Genomic DNA, 16,475 nt, shown 5'->3' on the forward strand with positions numbered 1-16,475 from the left:
ATCAGACTGTTTATGTGACAGACTGTCAAGTCAACAAACTGTTTATTTATCACACTGTTTATGTGACAGACTGTCAAGTCAACAAACTGTTTATTTATCAGACTGTTTATGTTACAGACTGTCAGTCAACAAACTGTTTATTGTCCTCAGAGGAACAACACCACCAACAGTGAATAGGCTGTATAGGGTTCAAAAATGATTTGCATTCACAGCTAAATTTAACTGAGTGAGGAAAACATAATGTTCTGCTAAAGAATTGAACTTTGTGATTGATTTGATGACAGTTTCTCTGAATATAACTCGTACTTTGTGTCAACTCTTTGACTTGCGATTGCAAATAAATAGCTCTTAAAATCCTGTTAAACACCTCCTAAATCACATAAACGCCATAAACACCCGGCAGGTCCATGAAGTGGACACCTCACAGACAACATGCCAGCTTTCTCATCACTATTCAAGATAAACGCTTACATTTTTGGGGACCAATTAATAAATAGCTGCCCATGAGCACAGTACTGGAAAAACAGGTGAACAACGTCGGAAATAAAATATTTCCTAACCTCGCCAAATGTGTACAAATGTTTTTCACAAAATCTGAACAAAGCATTTTATTTTGTGTTCAACTCTAGCAGCTCCAGTATCAACACGGCCATCTGAGCTATACAACATCTTGGAAATGAGTTGAAAGAAGCTCTTAACCTGGGAGAAGAGGTGACTAAACCACCAAGAGTCCAAGCCAGTAAATCTTTGTTCATGTCAGAGGCTGATGAACTGGAAATGGCTCCTTTACTGACTGACTGACTGACTGACTGGCTGGCTGGCTGACTGACTGACTGCACCAAGCCAGCTTAGCTGGAACAGAGTGAGCCACTGTACAATGCCATAGCTGCTGTATGTGTCAAAAGAAACGAAACTCACACCTCAAATGTACACATCTCTTTACAGCTCTCCTGTAAAGCCTGTCTTTGATTTCAGCCCCGACCCAAAGCAAACATTTGTTAAGTGCATTGTTAACTCTTAACTGCTAATTAGTGTGGCATTCCAATTGATGGTGTAATAAGAGCTACATTCCCCACACTCCTATGTTTTTATTCTACTCGCTCACTGAATAAAGTCTCATATTTCTTTCAAATAAATGAGTCCATTTTATTGCTAATGTTTGGAGCACATTTAAGGTGACATTGCAGGTGAACAAGTACACGTGTCATGTGTCATGCGTCATGTATGCGTCACATACAGTACCATGTGACACCACATGTCTCTGACGTGCAGAACATGTTTCATGACTGTGGGACCAAAACCAAACCACTGACATAGTGTTGTATAAAGTAAAACAAAAACAAAAACTACATGGCAAAAACACAAAAAAACACAAACTCTACGCGGGCTTCAAAGTTCATAGTATCACTCATGCTAATAACCACAAAAATCAATAATGAAGTTAACAAATAAACACATATCCGATTGATGCTTTTGTGCAATATCCAAATGACTCAGTCCTTTTTATATGATAATGAAATAAAAACTGATCGGCAGTTTCCTACTTCATGGATAACGGTTTGTTGATGTGTGTTTTGTGTGCTGACTGTACTCCTGATGATTTTGCTGTGAAAAGTGTGTCTTTGATGCACTGCATCACATGGAGGGAAGCCTGAGGCTGTGGGTGATCATCATCACACCTCCTGTAAATAAGCAGTTTTCTGTTCTTTTCTCCACAGCCAGCTCTAAGTATAGACCACAGCTACGGAGCTACCACTAGCACTGTTCATCCTCGCACTAGCATGGAAAGAGAATTTCCCTCGTCTTTCTTACAGGGATAGTTCTGATTTTTTGGAACCCTAGCCCCATTTGCTACTTACCTATGATGATGTTGATTGGTAGATTCCTTTCTGAACACAATCCATGCTGTTCCTCATATTAGCTCCAGATAGTTAGCCACAAACCAATACAAGGTCAATGGGGTCACACTCCTGTCTGTGCAAGCTGACTGAGGCTCACTGAAATGTGTGTATCCCTTTAAGACCGCGACCCGCGTCACGCGGTTCGCGGTCTTAAAGGGATACACACACAAATGCTGCATCAGGTATCAATGGGTTAAATGCATAAAATAAGGTCTGCGGTTAACAAAAGTTTATGGGAGTGGTAATTTGTGTTCAGCAGGATAATCTTCACAAACGTGAATCACTTTTATAACTTTTTAAACGTAAATGTGTTTTTTTTTTGATATTCAGAAAACGCTTCAAAAGTCATCAAATTGATTCACGTTTGTGAAGATTATCCTGCTGAGCACAAATGACCACTCCCATAAACTTGTGTTAACCACAGACCTTATTTTATGCATTTAAGTGAAATCCCCATTCTAAAAACCCCATTCACTTTTCCCCTGAAGCACCAACATGTCCGGGACCTCCGCCTTCCGACTACAATAATACGTCATCCTAATACGTCATCCTAATACGTCATCATAATACGTCATCATAATACGTCATCATAATACGTCATCATAATACGTTATCATAATACGTCACCATAATACGTACAACTCTATTTGCCAAAGCTTTCGTTTCACATTCAATTAAAAGAAGAAAAACATGTTTGTTTTGTCAATCTAAAGTGTGAAGCCTCATCATCATCTGCGTTATAGGATAACAAATGTTATAAAGTCTTGCTGCTAGCACACAACACTGGACTGGAAGGGCTCTGATGTAAACAGAGCGGATGCTAGCAGCAGCAAATGATTAGCCAGCCAGCTAACGCTATCAGGTTTGGAGCATGATCCATCCTTGGCTGCACCCTTTTGATCAGCCACTGATACACGACAACACCACAAATTCAATGATTTTCACTCAACAAAAATAGATTGTGATTAAATGGTTAAATTGAGACTACAGCTGACAAAGCATTGGGCTCAAAAGGCTGATGATGCTACAATAAAACGAAATTATTGATCAAAATTATCAGTGATCACAATCTATGTGTATCCCTTTAAGACTGTGACCCGCGTCACGCGGTTCGCGGTCTTAAAGGGATACACACACAAATGCTGCATCAGGTATCAATGGGTTAAATGCATAAAATAAGGTCTGCGGTTAACAAAAGTTTATGCGAGTGGTAATTTGTGTTCACACAGGATAATCTTCACAAACGTGAATCACTTGTATAACTTTTTAAACGTAAATGTGTGTGTTTTTTTTAGATATTCAGAAAACGCTTCAAAAGTCATCAAATTGATTCACGTTTGTGAAGATTATCCTGCTGAGCACAAATGACCACTCCCATAAACTTTTGTTAACCGCAGACCTTATTTTATGCATTTAAGTGAAATCCCCATTCTAAAAACCCCATTCACTTTTCCCCTGAAGCACCAACATGTCCGGGACCTCCGCCTTCCGACTACAATAATACGTCATCCTAATACGTCATCCTAATACGTCATCATAATACGTCATCATAATACGTCATCATAATACGTCATCATAATACGTTATCATAATACGTCACCATAATACGTACAACTCTATTTGCCAAAGCTTTCGTTTCACATTCAATTAAAAGAAGAAAAACATGTTTGTTTTGTCAATCTAAAGTGTGAAGCCTCATCATCATCTGCGTTATAGGATAACAAATGTTATAAAGTCTTGCTGCTAGCACACAACACTGGACTGGAAGGGCTCTGATGTAAACAGAGCGGATGCTAGCAGCAGCAAATGATTAGCCAGCCAGCTAACGCTATCAGGTTTGGAGCATGATCCATCCTTGGCTGCACCCTTTTGATCAGCCACTGATACACGACAACACCACAAATTCAATGATTTTCACTCAACAAAAAGTGATTGTGATTAAATGGTTAACTTGAGACTACAGCTGACAAAGCATTGGGCTCAAAAGGCTGATGATGCTACAATAAAACGAAATTATTGATCAAATTTATCAGGAGATTGGCTACATTACAAGCCTTGCCATTTATTAGTAGGCTAGCCTAGCAGCTAGTGTGTCGTTCGAATGTCCCCAAACCAAACAAAGATACTTGGTACAATATAACAAAAATACTGATAGCAGAATGCTAGTTATTCACAAGCTTTGCAGCAACAATAAGAAAGCACCGACAATAAGAAACCTCATTGTGTGTACCAGACCCACTGCCTGCAGACAGCAGCCACAGATTCCAAACCATGCTACATCATATGATCCCATTGCGGTCCAGGGCAGGCAGGGGAGTTAAGCCATCGCCACAGCTGACGGTGACACCCAACAGCTGAGAACAGACTCAGAGAGCACCCAATCAATACAATACATAACATATCAAATGTATTTCCTATCCTATTTGGCCGTTTTCTTTACACCAGCCGACTGTGTAGAAGAGACAGAAATAGGCTACAAGAGTTCAAGCGACTGCTGTCCGGTTGAATCAGTTCCATTGCTCGATCTGACCTGGGAATGAGTGTGTACGCTTCAGGCAAACGAGCTCACAGAAATAGCCCGCTGGCAGATTAGCTTTGATAAGTCAGATCGATGCTAGGTGGAGAGCTACATGAACTAAATAGGAGCTGATGTCTGGTCCTGTTATGTCATTGTCCTGTCTGCTTCGTTCAAGATCTATTAAGAAACCACAGAGGTCACACAAGCACTGATCAAATGATATTCCTACTGTATGGGTGATCATCCTAAAAACATGCTAGTTCACTTTCTCTTATGAAAGCAGGATTTACTGAAATTAGGGCTAGGCACTAATTCAATATTATCGTTGGTTTATCGTCTTTCCGAGGAATCATATCATGCTGATATGGTGGATTTTGGTATATTGTGACACACAATTCTGCTGTCTAAATTGATAACAAGCTAATTTGAATCAAAACAGATTTTTTTTTACACAAAATGTATTAAAAGTATTAAACATTTTTATGAATATTATTTGAATATTTCCATTTTGTTTGACATCACACCATTCAGTCCAACTGGAAAAAAAAAGAAAAAGCATACGTGAGCCATACTGTCATATATTGATACCCGGAAAAAGTGATTGTGATGTGATTTCAAACATATCGCCCAGCTCTACCTGAAATACTCAGAATCCTCCTTCAAGATTGTTATAATATTGTTTTGACAATAAATGATGACAATTGTAATCATCCGTATAGCTCAATGTTTTCAACATATGAGACAAAATGGCCTTCTAATATAGATCAGTGAAACACAGCTATAGGCTGATATCAAGCCTTTGTCTAGGAGGCAAATAAACCACCCGGCTGAATGTGATGTCATGCAGGAGACATTCACTTTTCCATTGAGTGTGTCACCACCACCAGCGCGCCTGCCTGCCTGCCTGCCTGACATTAGTGAACTGTCAAGCTGCACTCACTCAGGCCGGGTCTTCACCAGTTGAACATTGAAACAGCTCCCAAACCTCTTACCTTTATATTTCTCCAGAACATCCTCATAGGCCTGCAGATATTCCTTTTCATCCGAAATCATGTAAGCCATATAACTACCCGGCCCGGGGATCCACAGAGTGGACAGTCACCAGCGAGAGCGAGAGAGCGTGTGTGTATTGTGTGCGTGTGTGTGTGTGTGTGTGTGTGCGACGCGTGAATGTGTGTGTATGAAGAGTGATCGGCGCTGTTGTTGCACTAAAAGGAAACGCCCTGCGCCCTCCCTGTCTCTGGCCTGGCCAATAAACGGCGCTTCCTCTCCAGCCTGATAGGGCTGTCTGTCGGACGCGCACGCTGCAAAAAATAACCTTTTTCTTAAAACGAGTGTGGGGCGGGCGGCGGGGGGGGGGGGGTCTATCGGCGGGCGGGGCGGGGGGGGGTCTATCAGCGGTGCTGAGATCATCATCATCATCATCGCTTGCGTCCAAATAGCTTCATTTTTTTTTTACTTCCCACACTGCTAGGCGGCAGGGCCGGCGCCAGGATGAAATGACTGAGGGGGCTGTTATAACTGGCGAGGGGGCTGATTTTTTTTTTTTTTTTTTCGATTTTTTTTTTTTTTTTTTTTTTTTTTTTAATATGATATTTTTATATCGTAAAACATAGGTTATATACCCGCTATGCCTATTTCTGGACTTTTTAACCATAATAACCTCTGAAAAGCGCAATAACACAAGAAAGACTACTATTCAAAATCAAATAAAACATTTATTTCACAGCAGCAGATTAAGGCATTAATAGAGGTTCAAGGGTTCATAGGTTCAAATTGAATAAATAGCTACATCTCTGACACCTTGTGACAACCAAAGCACAGCAAATAGCACTTCCCTGCCAATTCTGAAACAACAGAGCTATGTTTACAGGGGGTAGCCTACATCAACTTAAACTGATCAAATTTGATGAAGACTGCAGAAACAGCAGCCTAAACATGTCAGGTACAAACATTGCCTAACTGGCCTTTATAGATTAACTGTTCTTTAAAAAAAAAAAAAAAAAAAAAAAGAATTTTTTTTTTTTTTTTTTTTTCAAGTGAGGGGGCCGAAAATTGAACTGAGGGGGCTAAGCCCCCTGAGGCCCCCTCGTGGCGCCGGGCCTGCTAGGCGGTGGCCTATTAGTCTCCTGGGACTGTCCCTCCTTATTTCAAGATACACACTATGAAAAATGTCCAAACGGTGAAACTGATATGCAATAGTCTGACCACATTTGCAGACCCCCTTCCCCGTGTTAATTAGGATGTAAAAACAGAGAGGCTGAATGAGAATGGATATATTTTACAGTGTAGGCCTACTATAATAAATTATAGGCTATTCCTTGTCGAGCGTCTTTGTGCCGCTTCACACGGTGCGATCGTTCCTGACATGTTTGGACAAACTGGCATGACGCTTTCATTTCTGATGAGATGTAACACACAACAACAGGCTACATTAGCAGCACCTAGCACACATATGCCTACATGCCTATAAACCTGCATGAAATTATACGAGTCTCACTCTGTCGTCTTTACACAGATATCCAGTTAGGGGCAATTAGTATTGTCATTGTCAGACAGATTCCCCTAAGGCTCCAGTGTTGAACCCAGATCAGTCTATTGCAGATCAATCAGCCATATCGATTATCGACACCAGCTACAACTGATGAGCTATCTGATAGCCATGGGATTTTTCACAATAAAGCATCCATATAAAAATGATTTCCACAAAACTTCTTTGTAACAGCAATTTTGCCAAACATGTCATCAAAATGTAGCCCATGTCAAAAGAACGAGAGTTCAAAGAAATGTATTAATGTTACACTTATTCGAAAACTGCTAAATCTATTGCAAATCTGACGGTTTCAAATTGAGTGTTAAAGGTTAGGCTACTTGAATTAGCCTTAGACCATTCAGGTGCATACAGGTAGGCTACTTTCACTTACCAAACAGAACTATAGCCTAGCAAAAATAGTCGAAAGTAGCCTCCCATACGGCACGATAAAGTAATTGTAAACTCAAGAGCACCACAGACAAGTCAATGTAGCCTGATATTAATCATAGGGGGGATAGTAAGAGCTACGTAGCCTAGCCTAATTACAAAGTCATTATTGAGAAACACAGAACCATTATGTCCCTATTGGAATAGCCTCCAGGATATGATACCAATAAAGGCACATATGGAAACACGCACCCATTAAGTCCCTATACAGGAGAATATTATAACAATATTAGATAGAATAGGAATAGCCTATTAATTGCAATCACTAAATAGCCTACATTAGCCTACATTAGCCTACCACAGTCAAGACAGTCCCTATAATGCAGGAATGAATATGGTTCCAGGCATATCCGGGCAGCATGTTGTTGACCTGACGGAGGGAGAGGTGTGCGGGGCTCACCTGCTATCCGGAGCACGGCTCTCTCGGCCGGGTCCAGCACGGAGCCTCCCTGGCTCCTCTTGGAGCGCTGGTGCCGGGGCAGGTTCCACGGCAAGGTGTCCCCGGGAGCCGGGGACGCAGAGCCGGACTTGACGCTGTAGTCATCCTCATCTGAGTAATCCGCCGAAGAAGACATGGAGCAGTGCAGGGAAGGGTTCCCCGAACTGGAGCTCTGCATGTCAGACAAAAGAAATGGGGAACAATGCGTGTCTTGATTTCTCACACAGCAAAATGAATGAGGCTACAGCTGTTCGCCACAGGCCAGCGATCCACGTAACAGAGAAAACACCACACACAGATTCATCGCAGGTGAAAATGAAAATAAACGCCCGTTAAGGTGGTGCGACGCTCGGTAATATGAGCCGCCGCCGCCAGCTCACAATGATCAGCGATCACAATAAAACAGCAGGAAAAAGAAAAGGCGATCAATCGTATCTGGCTCCCCCGCCAGGTCAACAACAACACTTACCGCTGTATACATGGAGACCTGTCAGCTGGGTAGTCTTTATTTGCGCGTTATTCGCTTCCCCACAAACATCCGTGCGTCAATTAAAAACGGTGCCACGCCCTTCCAAGGATGCTACGAGTTCATGTGTCAGGAGGATGCGAGGTGATGTCAGACAGACAGTCCTCCAGAGAGAAGACAGGGCAGAGCGGATGGTGCTGTGCTGTGCAGTGCAGCAGAGCTGGACCGTGATGTGATGGGGGGAACAGGCTGCATGTGGCCCCGCGTCATAGCCGGACGGTAGCCCAGGCAGCCCACACAGACAACAGCAGCTCCCACGGTGCCACAGCGCCATCCCTGCACTCTTGTGTCGGCTGACAGCAAATACCTCACAGACTGGCAAAAATGTCTGCCAGCTAATAACAGTCTGGAATTAGCTAGCTAGGGCTCCTAAAGTTCCCCATGTCAAGAACCCCACTAAATATCAGAGCATATAGACCCCCAGGAGACAAGATGCTGTATTTGTGCAGTGGTTCTCAAACTTTTCATGTCACCCCTAAACTGACACAAATTAGACCAGGGAGCCCCATTTGATAAGAATTTGTCCCAGGGATCCCCCAAGACCCCCATCTGATCTTTTTTGCTTATATATGTTTTATTACATAAAGTGTATGAAACCCATGTCGCCAAATAGTCATACATTCTGTCATTGTGTTATGGATGGAATTATAGTGAAAATTAAGTATTCCCCTTTTTGCTGGGAACCCCACTTTGAGAACCACTGCTATACTGTAGGGACACAGATACAGAGACACCTCAGCAGAACAATCATCCTGATGCATTTTGTAGTGAAGCTATTACTCACAGGGCAACACCCTGAAAGCATGGCGGTACACACATCCTATGGGAAACACAATCCTGGAAGCTTCAATGTCTGGTTTGAATCAGGTTAGCTGTAGATACGCCTCTTCATCCCCGAAAAAAAACTATCAAGTTCATCCTAGACAGGATCTTGTCAGCTGGGTCTGTTATTGTTTCAGGAGGCAGTTTGTATATCTAAACTGAAAAGTTGAAAAAGGTAAGCTTATTAAGAAAATTATGAATGAGTAGTCACCTTTAGGCTAGTTGTGTTGTAACCCCCCTGCGTCACCCTGATACAGCTGAGATTGAGCAACCGAACAAGTGCAGGTTACAATCTGTTGACACAACGTGATGGAGGAGGTTACAATGTGTTGACACAACGTGATGGAGAAGTAAATGGGTGGGGCGGGCTGCACAAAATACCAATATCATGAGACTTAATTTGCTTCATTATGAGGCAGTAGGCTGTTTAGTATAAGAAAGTGCATTACTGCTGTGATCATGTGTTACAGTAGGTATGAACTTTGTATCCCTGCATTCTTTGTTAATACTTGATCGCCTTTGTTCACAAGCCTCTAATCAAGAAATTGCTCTTTTCGTTCCCTACAGGCCTTTGTGTCTGAGCTGCCAAATTAAGTCACAAACTAAAACTCTTGTTGACTTTGAACATACATTAACATTTGAAACTACTAGAGATCTTGCAGCTGCGTGGCCCCCGCCTGCCCTATTGGCATGCGCAGCGCACAATTGCACAACTTCGCATCACTGATGACAGGTCAATAATGATGTCACTGATGATGTCACAATGCCTATGACATCATCAGTGATGTCACTCGCTTATGATTTTGGTCCATCAGTGATGTCACTTGCTGATTGATAATGTCACAATGCCTATGACATCATCAGTGATGTTACTCACTGATGACATCCAATGTGGGACAATAATGGAAACGAACAGAGCCCACTTATTCCCTTTTGATGATGATGGACTTTTTGGAGTATAACTGTGTACATGTGTACAACAAGCATAAACATTTGAGTCCAGTATTTTGATTAATAAACTCAACAATTGAAAATCTTGTATACATGTCTTACAAAATATGTTTTAAATTAAAACATTTCTCACAAACATTTACCATTCACATCTGTAATATCATATTACAGATGTGAATATCATCTATAATATCATATTACAGATGTGAATGGTTAAATATTGATGTAGAGGAGCATCCACAGTTAATGCATGCTGTCTGGAATGAGACTGGAAGCCGACATAATGGACTGTAAATGTGTATCAAACCCTGACACAGCACTTTACACTCTTGTGAACTGAATGTCCAGTTCCTGTCAAATGAGACGTAGACAGGGGGACACATGCACAGACCTGATGAGCACTCTTCATTTCACCACCAGTAGCCTGTTCATCTCAATGTGCAGCAGATAGAGTGAAGCCAACTGCTTTTTCCCATGGCGCTGGGCCAGCAGGCCCCCGACGGGGTCAAAAGATGGAAAAGTCAGGACATTCAGTCAGTCAGTCAGTCAGTCATGGACGTTTAGTGAGTTTACTGGGGAAAGGGCCATAGCTATGGATAGGAAGCTGGTAGAGAGATGGCATTCTAGATTTGTTAAATCCCCCTCCCATTTGTAGTGTTACAAACAAACACAAGATATGTCTTTTTTCTCACTGCCAAGTTTAGCACTTCAACTGCACTACAAAATCTGTAAGGGGTCTGGAATGACTTGATGTTTTCAGTGTTTTTACTTTCACAGTAGCTGAATATTGACTGGTTTGATACATTAATCTCATGGTTGATAGGCTATGACCTCTTTCTTGATAGACTGCTACTGTCAGTTGCTAAGTTGTGCGCTCCTGGCAAAGATGAACAGACGTGTTATACACAATCAAAAAATAGTTGTATGCAAATGTCCAATCACTCAAACTGTCAAAGGCATAAGATATACTGTACCATGGACACTAATTTCCTCTCATTTATATTAAGAACGGTATAGACAATGACATGTCAAATGGCTTGTATTCATCACATACTAAAATGGAATTTGTATAGGAAGCACATAATACAGAGAATTTTTCATTTTTAATCACAGAGCATTGCATACTGAGCAGCAGGTACCGACATGCAGTATATGGATAAATACTGCATGCATGTATAAATAATGGAGATTATTGCAGCAGAAGCTTATGGTCAGGCCCAGAGACATTGCATCCATATTGACAAAGTGACTGAGGCCCCCCAAGTCCTAAACACCAAATACAGACTGGGGACTACAGATGGAAACTAGCCTTGTGCTAAATCTGGCATTTTTTACACTTGTATCATTTTATATGTTTCAACGTGTTCATTAATTATGCTTTGTCCCTCCCAAATAAACAAATAAAGTAAAGTAATACGGCCAAGACAATAACGACAATGTTAGCAATTTTGAGTTTTGTTCATTTCAATTCAGTTCTCAAATCTGTTCAGAGTAAACCCTCATCCCAAACAAATCAATAAAGGATCTCTCCAGAAAGAAAATGAACCAAACATTGGTCGACTTTGTGCACACAGGATAGTTACTTATGTTAGGTTACATATAAGTTGCCTGGGGAGCAAGCAGGTGGCGATATTTGACAATTTAGCTGGAGCTTAGTCAAACTTGATCCAATTTTAGTTTCATTGTGAATTAGAAAATGGTCGGGTGGAGTAGGGGGGCACTCGGCACCCTATCGCGGGCCGCAAGTTGAGTATCACTGGGCTATAGGGAGACCATTCATTCATCCATCCATCCATCAAGCAAAAACAGAATTTCCATTTCAAATCATGATCATGACAGGACTAAAGTGGAGGGGAATACCTACAGGTTTGCGTGTAGGCGTGACTTGCACAGACTGGTAAAATTCTGGCAGGACTCTCTCCCACGAGAGGCCTTTTAGGAGGGCCATTCAAGCCGCAAGTGGAGACTGCAGTACCACCAAGTACTGGTACTGCATGGTGTCCACTAAGATACCATCACCTCGGAATGAGATGTTTGGAGCGGGGGAGTCTGGTGCAGCGCACAGGTCGTAGACCTGGTGAGACGAGGGAGGAACCCGGCCGGGTGGCAACCCACAGAGCTCGGTCCCTCTACGTACCAGAGCTCTCTCCCTCCCCCGGTCCCGGCAGAGTAGTTCCGGAGCAGCGGATTGAGTGGCCCTGACCGCATGACCACCTTCGACCCTCCCTATAGGGCTGACCGTGGGTAGCTACTCGGACGTAAGTTGGGGCTTGGCCAGCCCCGGCTGGGTCACCTGGGCGAGGGTGTATGATGTTGCGAGACCCGAAACATCCTATGACCCCAGGGTACATCACTGAGGATACGTCCCAGTTATGCATCCATGCGATGTTTTTTCTTTCTTTATTAGTTTCATTGTGAATTAGAAAATGGTCGGGTGGAGTAGGGGGGCACTCGGCACCCTATCGCGGGCCGCAAGTTGAGTATCACTGGGCTATAGGGAGACCATTCATTCATCCATCCATCCATCAAGCAAAAACAGAATTTCCATTTCAAATCATGATCATGACAGGACTAAAGTGGAGGGGAATACCTACAGGTTTGCGTGTAGGCGTGACTTGCACAGACTGGTAAAATTCTGGCAGGACTCTCTTCTTCACTTTGCGTTTCCTCAGGGACGACGGAGAGTCGGGGTCGCTCTCAGGAACCTGGAGGAGACTGGGCTTCTCCTCAGCCACTCGGATCCGCCCGCTCCGCCTGGCGTGCCGTGGACTGTGCCTGAAGCCCTGCAGAACACACACACAGGTGTCAAGCTGGCAGCAGCACATTTACACTGACCTTCAGCTTGGATTGCAAGAGCAATCGAAAGCGTTGTTAAATTAAAGACGCTGTTAGTCTGTTAGTGTGCTTTTGGTTGGCAGCCACATTGATTATAGACAAATCACAACTAATCTTGAGCTGTTCTGGCAAAATGACCTATATGGAAGAAGAACATGCATTTGAAAATGGTCAGAGAAAAGAATGGCAGAGTTTTCAGCAGCTCCAATCTTTGGACTGAAATGCTAAGATGCAACATAATAACCTCCTAAGACCCAAAAGAAAACTTTTTTTTCCACGTCTCTTGGATGCTGGATGATGAATTGCAGTGAAATTTCTTGTAGAAATTCTATGCATTCATTATCAAACGTCCCCTGTTGAGTAGCCTACATCAGAACTCTGTTTTTGTGAAAAGACCTCCAGGGGACATGGAGGTCCAGAACACTTTCTCCCCCAAAAGGCTCCACCACTTGGGGCATCGTTTGTGATCGCTACCCTCTTAATTATCCTCAGCATCATCCTCTACCGTAGCCTGTCCCATTTCATCCTCATCATCATCCCTCAACAATATTGAGCAATTTCTCATCTGTTGAGTCAATGGGGCGTCTTCAAATGAGGGACAATTTGAAGTATTAAGTCCTGTTGTCCTCATATGATTACTTCAGGTTTAGCAACATTGTAGCTTGTTACTATTGCTAAAATTTGTAAAAAAAAAAAAAAAAAAAAAAAAATCATTAAGGTTTGCTTGCACTGGTGTTACTTCCTGCCTTTGAGACACAAAATGGCTGGTGGTGAAAAAGGCCTATGGACAGTACTGGGGTGTAGTGATTGTCCTTCAGCTGCCTGCTGTAGGCTAGCGTCCTTGAACAAGACACTTCTGTAACTGAACCTGCGGAGGGGGACAAGCAAAAAGACACAATTCTTCCTCTAGGGATCAATACAAAGTCACTAAAAGAAAAAAGAAAAGAGATGTGGAACGTAATAATTTGTAGTTTAGTTGGCTAATAGTCTGGGACCAAATTAAAAGCTTGGGGAGAAAACAAAGAAACATGCGGGAGATCTGCCGGATCTGGCGCTGGATCTGGGGTGGGTTAAAAGGCTAATAATGTTTTCTTTTATTGTTTAAATTAAGGAAGCATTAAATCAGCCGATGTTAGTAATTTTTTAATATATCGCTTTTGATATCGGTCCAATGAGAAAAACAACATCAATGTTAATATCGGTATTGGCAAAAATATATATAATGAGAGGAAAAAATACATTAAATCTATGATTCATGGGCTTTTCCAAATGTTTTGTAAATAAGGAAAGGCATTAGTGTACTTTTCAAATTCACAGTGTTTAGTGTTTTTCAGTAGGGTATGTCCAAAATTTGATTCTGATTGAATATCAACATCGGTAATCGGTTATTGGCCATAACAGCAATGTTATTGATATCGGCCAAAACGTCCATATTGGTGTACCGTATGCCTAGTTTAGATGCACTTGTATGCTATTTGAATTTTGATGATAAAATAAAATAAAAATGTCAAATCATATGCTTTTATTTTGAAAGCCGGAAATTGAGAAATTGCAACCTTGTGTGGTAGCTTGACACAGTTGGGCAGACAGCACCATGATGAACAGTGATGATGACAGGGAGATCACACAAGGTGGTTTACCATCTGTCCACAGCCCAGTTAAGTTTTAAATTGTGTGTTTCGGAACACAGATTGTGTTCAGTCATCTTCAAAACATGAAAATGCAGCATCATCATAGGCGGACATTATTTATTGATAACACATGCGCAATGCGCACATGACAGTCCCTAAATAGTCACATGCAGCTCCCAATAAAAGTGGGAAGAAATAGGCTAGTGGGCGAAGCCTTAATTGTCAACTACAATGCCTGCATTAGGTCGACTCATTGTCGCTGCATGATACGTTTACATTAAGCAATGGTTTCCCCAGCTGTGGAATATTAGCTATCCGACTGACTGAGTCCAATAAGAAGAAAAGTTATCCTACCTCTGATCGAAAATGATGCGCTCGGAGGCCAACTGCTAGGACAGAGAGAAGATATTAGAATAAGCTATCTAATTAACTCATCGCAATCATGCCATGCCAAATAGCCCTGACATATATAGGCTACAACATTCATAAAATAGCATTAATGTCAGTTTCAAGAGACAGGATATTCAGACTCTAGTCACAATTTGCAATTTGCCCTGACATATTGCAGGCGATCTAAGTCTAACCGACAGTGACAGCTTATTATAGCAGATAATATAGAGACGAATGGGTGATAGGTAGGCTATGATGACATGCAGGATGCGGCTGGCCTACTCACCACGGCTCTTGGAGCGTCCGGACAGCACAGATTTCATTGGATGCTTTCCATCACGGAGCCTGCGATGCCAGCAGCAGAAAAACAGGATTGTCGCAATAGTCCCGAGCAAAAGCAACAATAATAGCAGCACACATTGAATACTGTACGGTCTCAGTAGGACCAAAAACGCCGCAGCGATCATCATAAAGCGAGATGTAGGGCAGATCCCGCAGCTCCAGACAGCTGCCTCGGCTCCTGTCGTAATATCGCTAAAAGCTTGATGAGAAAAAGGCTTTTGACACAAAGTGACACACACCAATCATTGCAGACCAAACCATGAAGCACTGGTTCAACCGCGGCCCAATCTATCATGAGTGAGTGTGTAGCATACAATCCATGACTCAGCAGAGACGCAAGTTTTTATTTATTTATTTATTTCTAACAGGGGAGAGTCAGCAGTTTCATATGAGCATCGCAGTCTGCTGCAGAGTGGTCTGCCCTGATGAAATAGGATCATAGGTTCTCCCTGTGTGACAGGCACTGAAATGACGCAGACTAGAAATGATGAGTGGCTATTTGATCCTAAATCATAAACCAACGCCTATTTACATTTAACCAGTGATGTAATGTAACGAAGTATTAATACTTAAGTACAGCACTTAGTATTTAGTATTTTTTCGGAGTATCTGTAGGCTACTTTACTTGAGTATTTCTATTTCAGTCAACTTTCACTTTTACTCTACTACATTTCCCAAATAAAATTGATAATTTTACTCCACTACATTTCCCCCAAGCATCTTAGTTACAGAGTCAAATCAGGAGAAATTGGGTAGCCTGCAATAAATCAGGTTTGGCGAATCAGTGCTCCTAGTTTGCAAGTTACGTTAATCACGACGACACACACTCCATTCCACTTGGTGGCTGTAATGCAACATAACGTTGTTTGCCAACCGCTATAAAACAAGAAGAAGAAGACGACTTCCACTCAAGCCCAGGCATGTCTTTTGCTTGCTTTTTTAACAGCATTTACTTGTATTTTTACTTCCAATACTTAAACAATGAATAGTAAATATTTGTCGACAGGTCAGCTACAGCTGCACAAAACTGTTGTTCAACCTGTCAAGACGAGGCACGAGCAGAAAGAATTCATAAATCCTGGGATGGGCGGAGTTTTCCTCTCTCGTGTGATTAACTGAAACTCCGTCCATACGGGAGAC

At 42.1% G+C, this 16,475-nt stretch overlaps 1 protein-coding gene across 1 annotated transcript in view; it reads right to left on the reverse strand.

The window, feature by feature from the left end:
* dst (dystonin) overlaps nt 1-15,460 on the reverse strand; it is a gene marked incomplete at its 5' end in the record, with an annotated part of 175,313 nt that extends 159,853 nt beyond the window's left edge. The window contains 4 exons of the mRNA XM_083658481.1: nt 7,800-8,010; nt 12,732-12,920; nt 14,958-14,989; nt 15,280-15,460. Of these exons, the coding sequence (XP_083514607.1) occupies nt 7,800-8,010; nt 12,732-12,920; nt 14,958-14,989; nt 15,280-15,460 (613 nt within the window). The remainder of the gene's footprint in view (nt 1-7,799; nt 8,011-12,731; nt 12,921-14,957; nt 14,990-15,279) is intronic.
* Nucleotides 15,461-16,475: the final 1,015 nt, after the last annotated feature.

This window comes from Poromitra crassiceps, assembly GCF_964638095.1.
Source record: "Poromitra crassiceps genome assembly, chromosome: 22".
NCBI classification, from domain to species: domain Eukaryota; kingdom Metazoa; phylum Chordata; class Actinopteri; order Beryciformes; family Melamphaidae; genus Poromitra; species Poromitra crassiceps.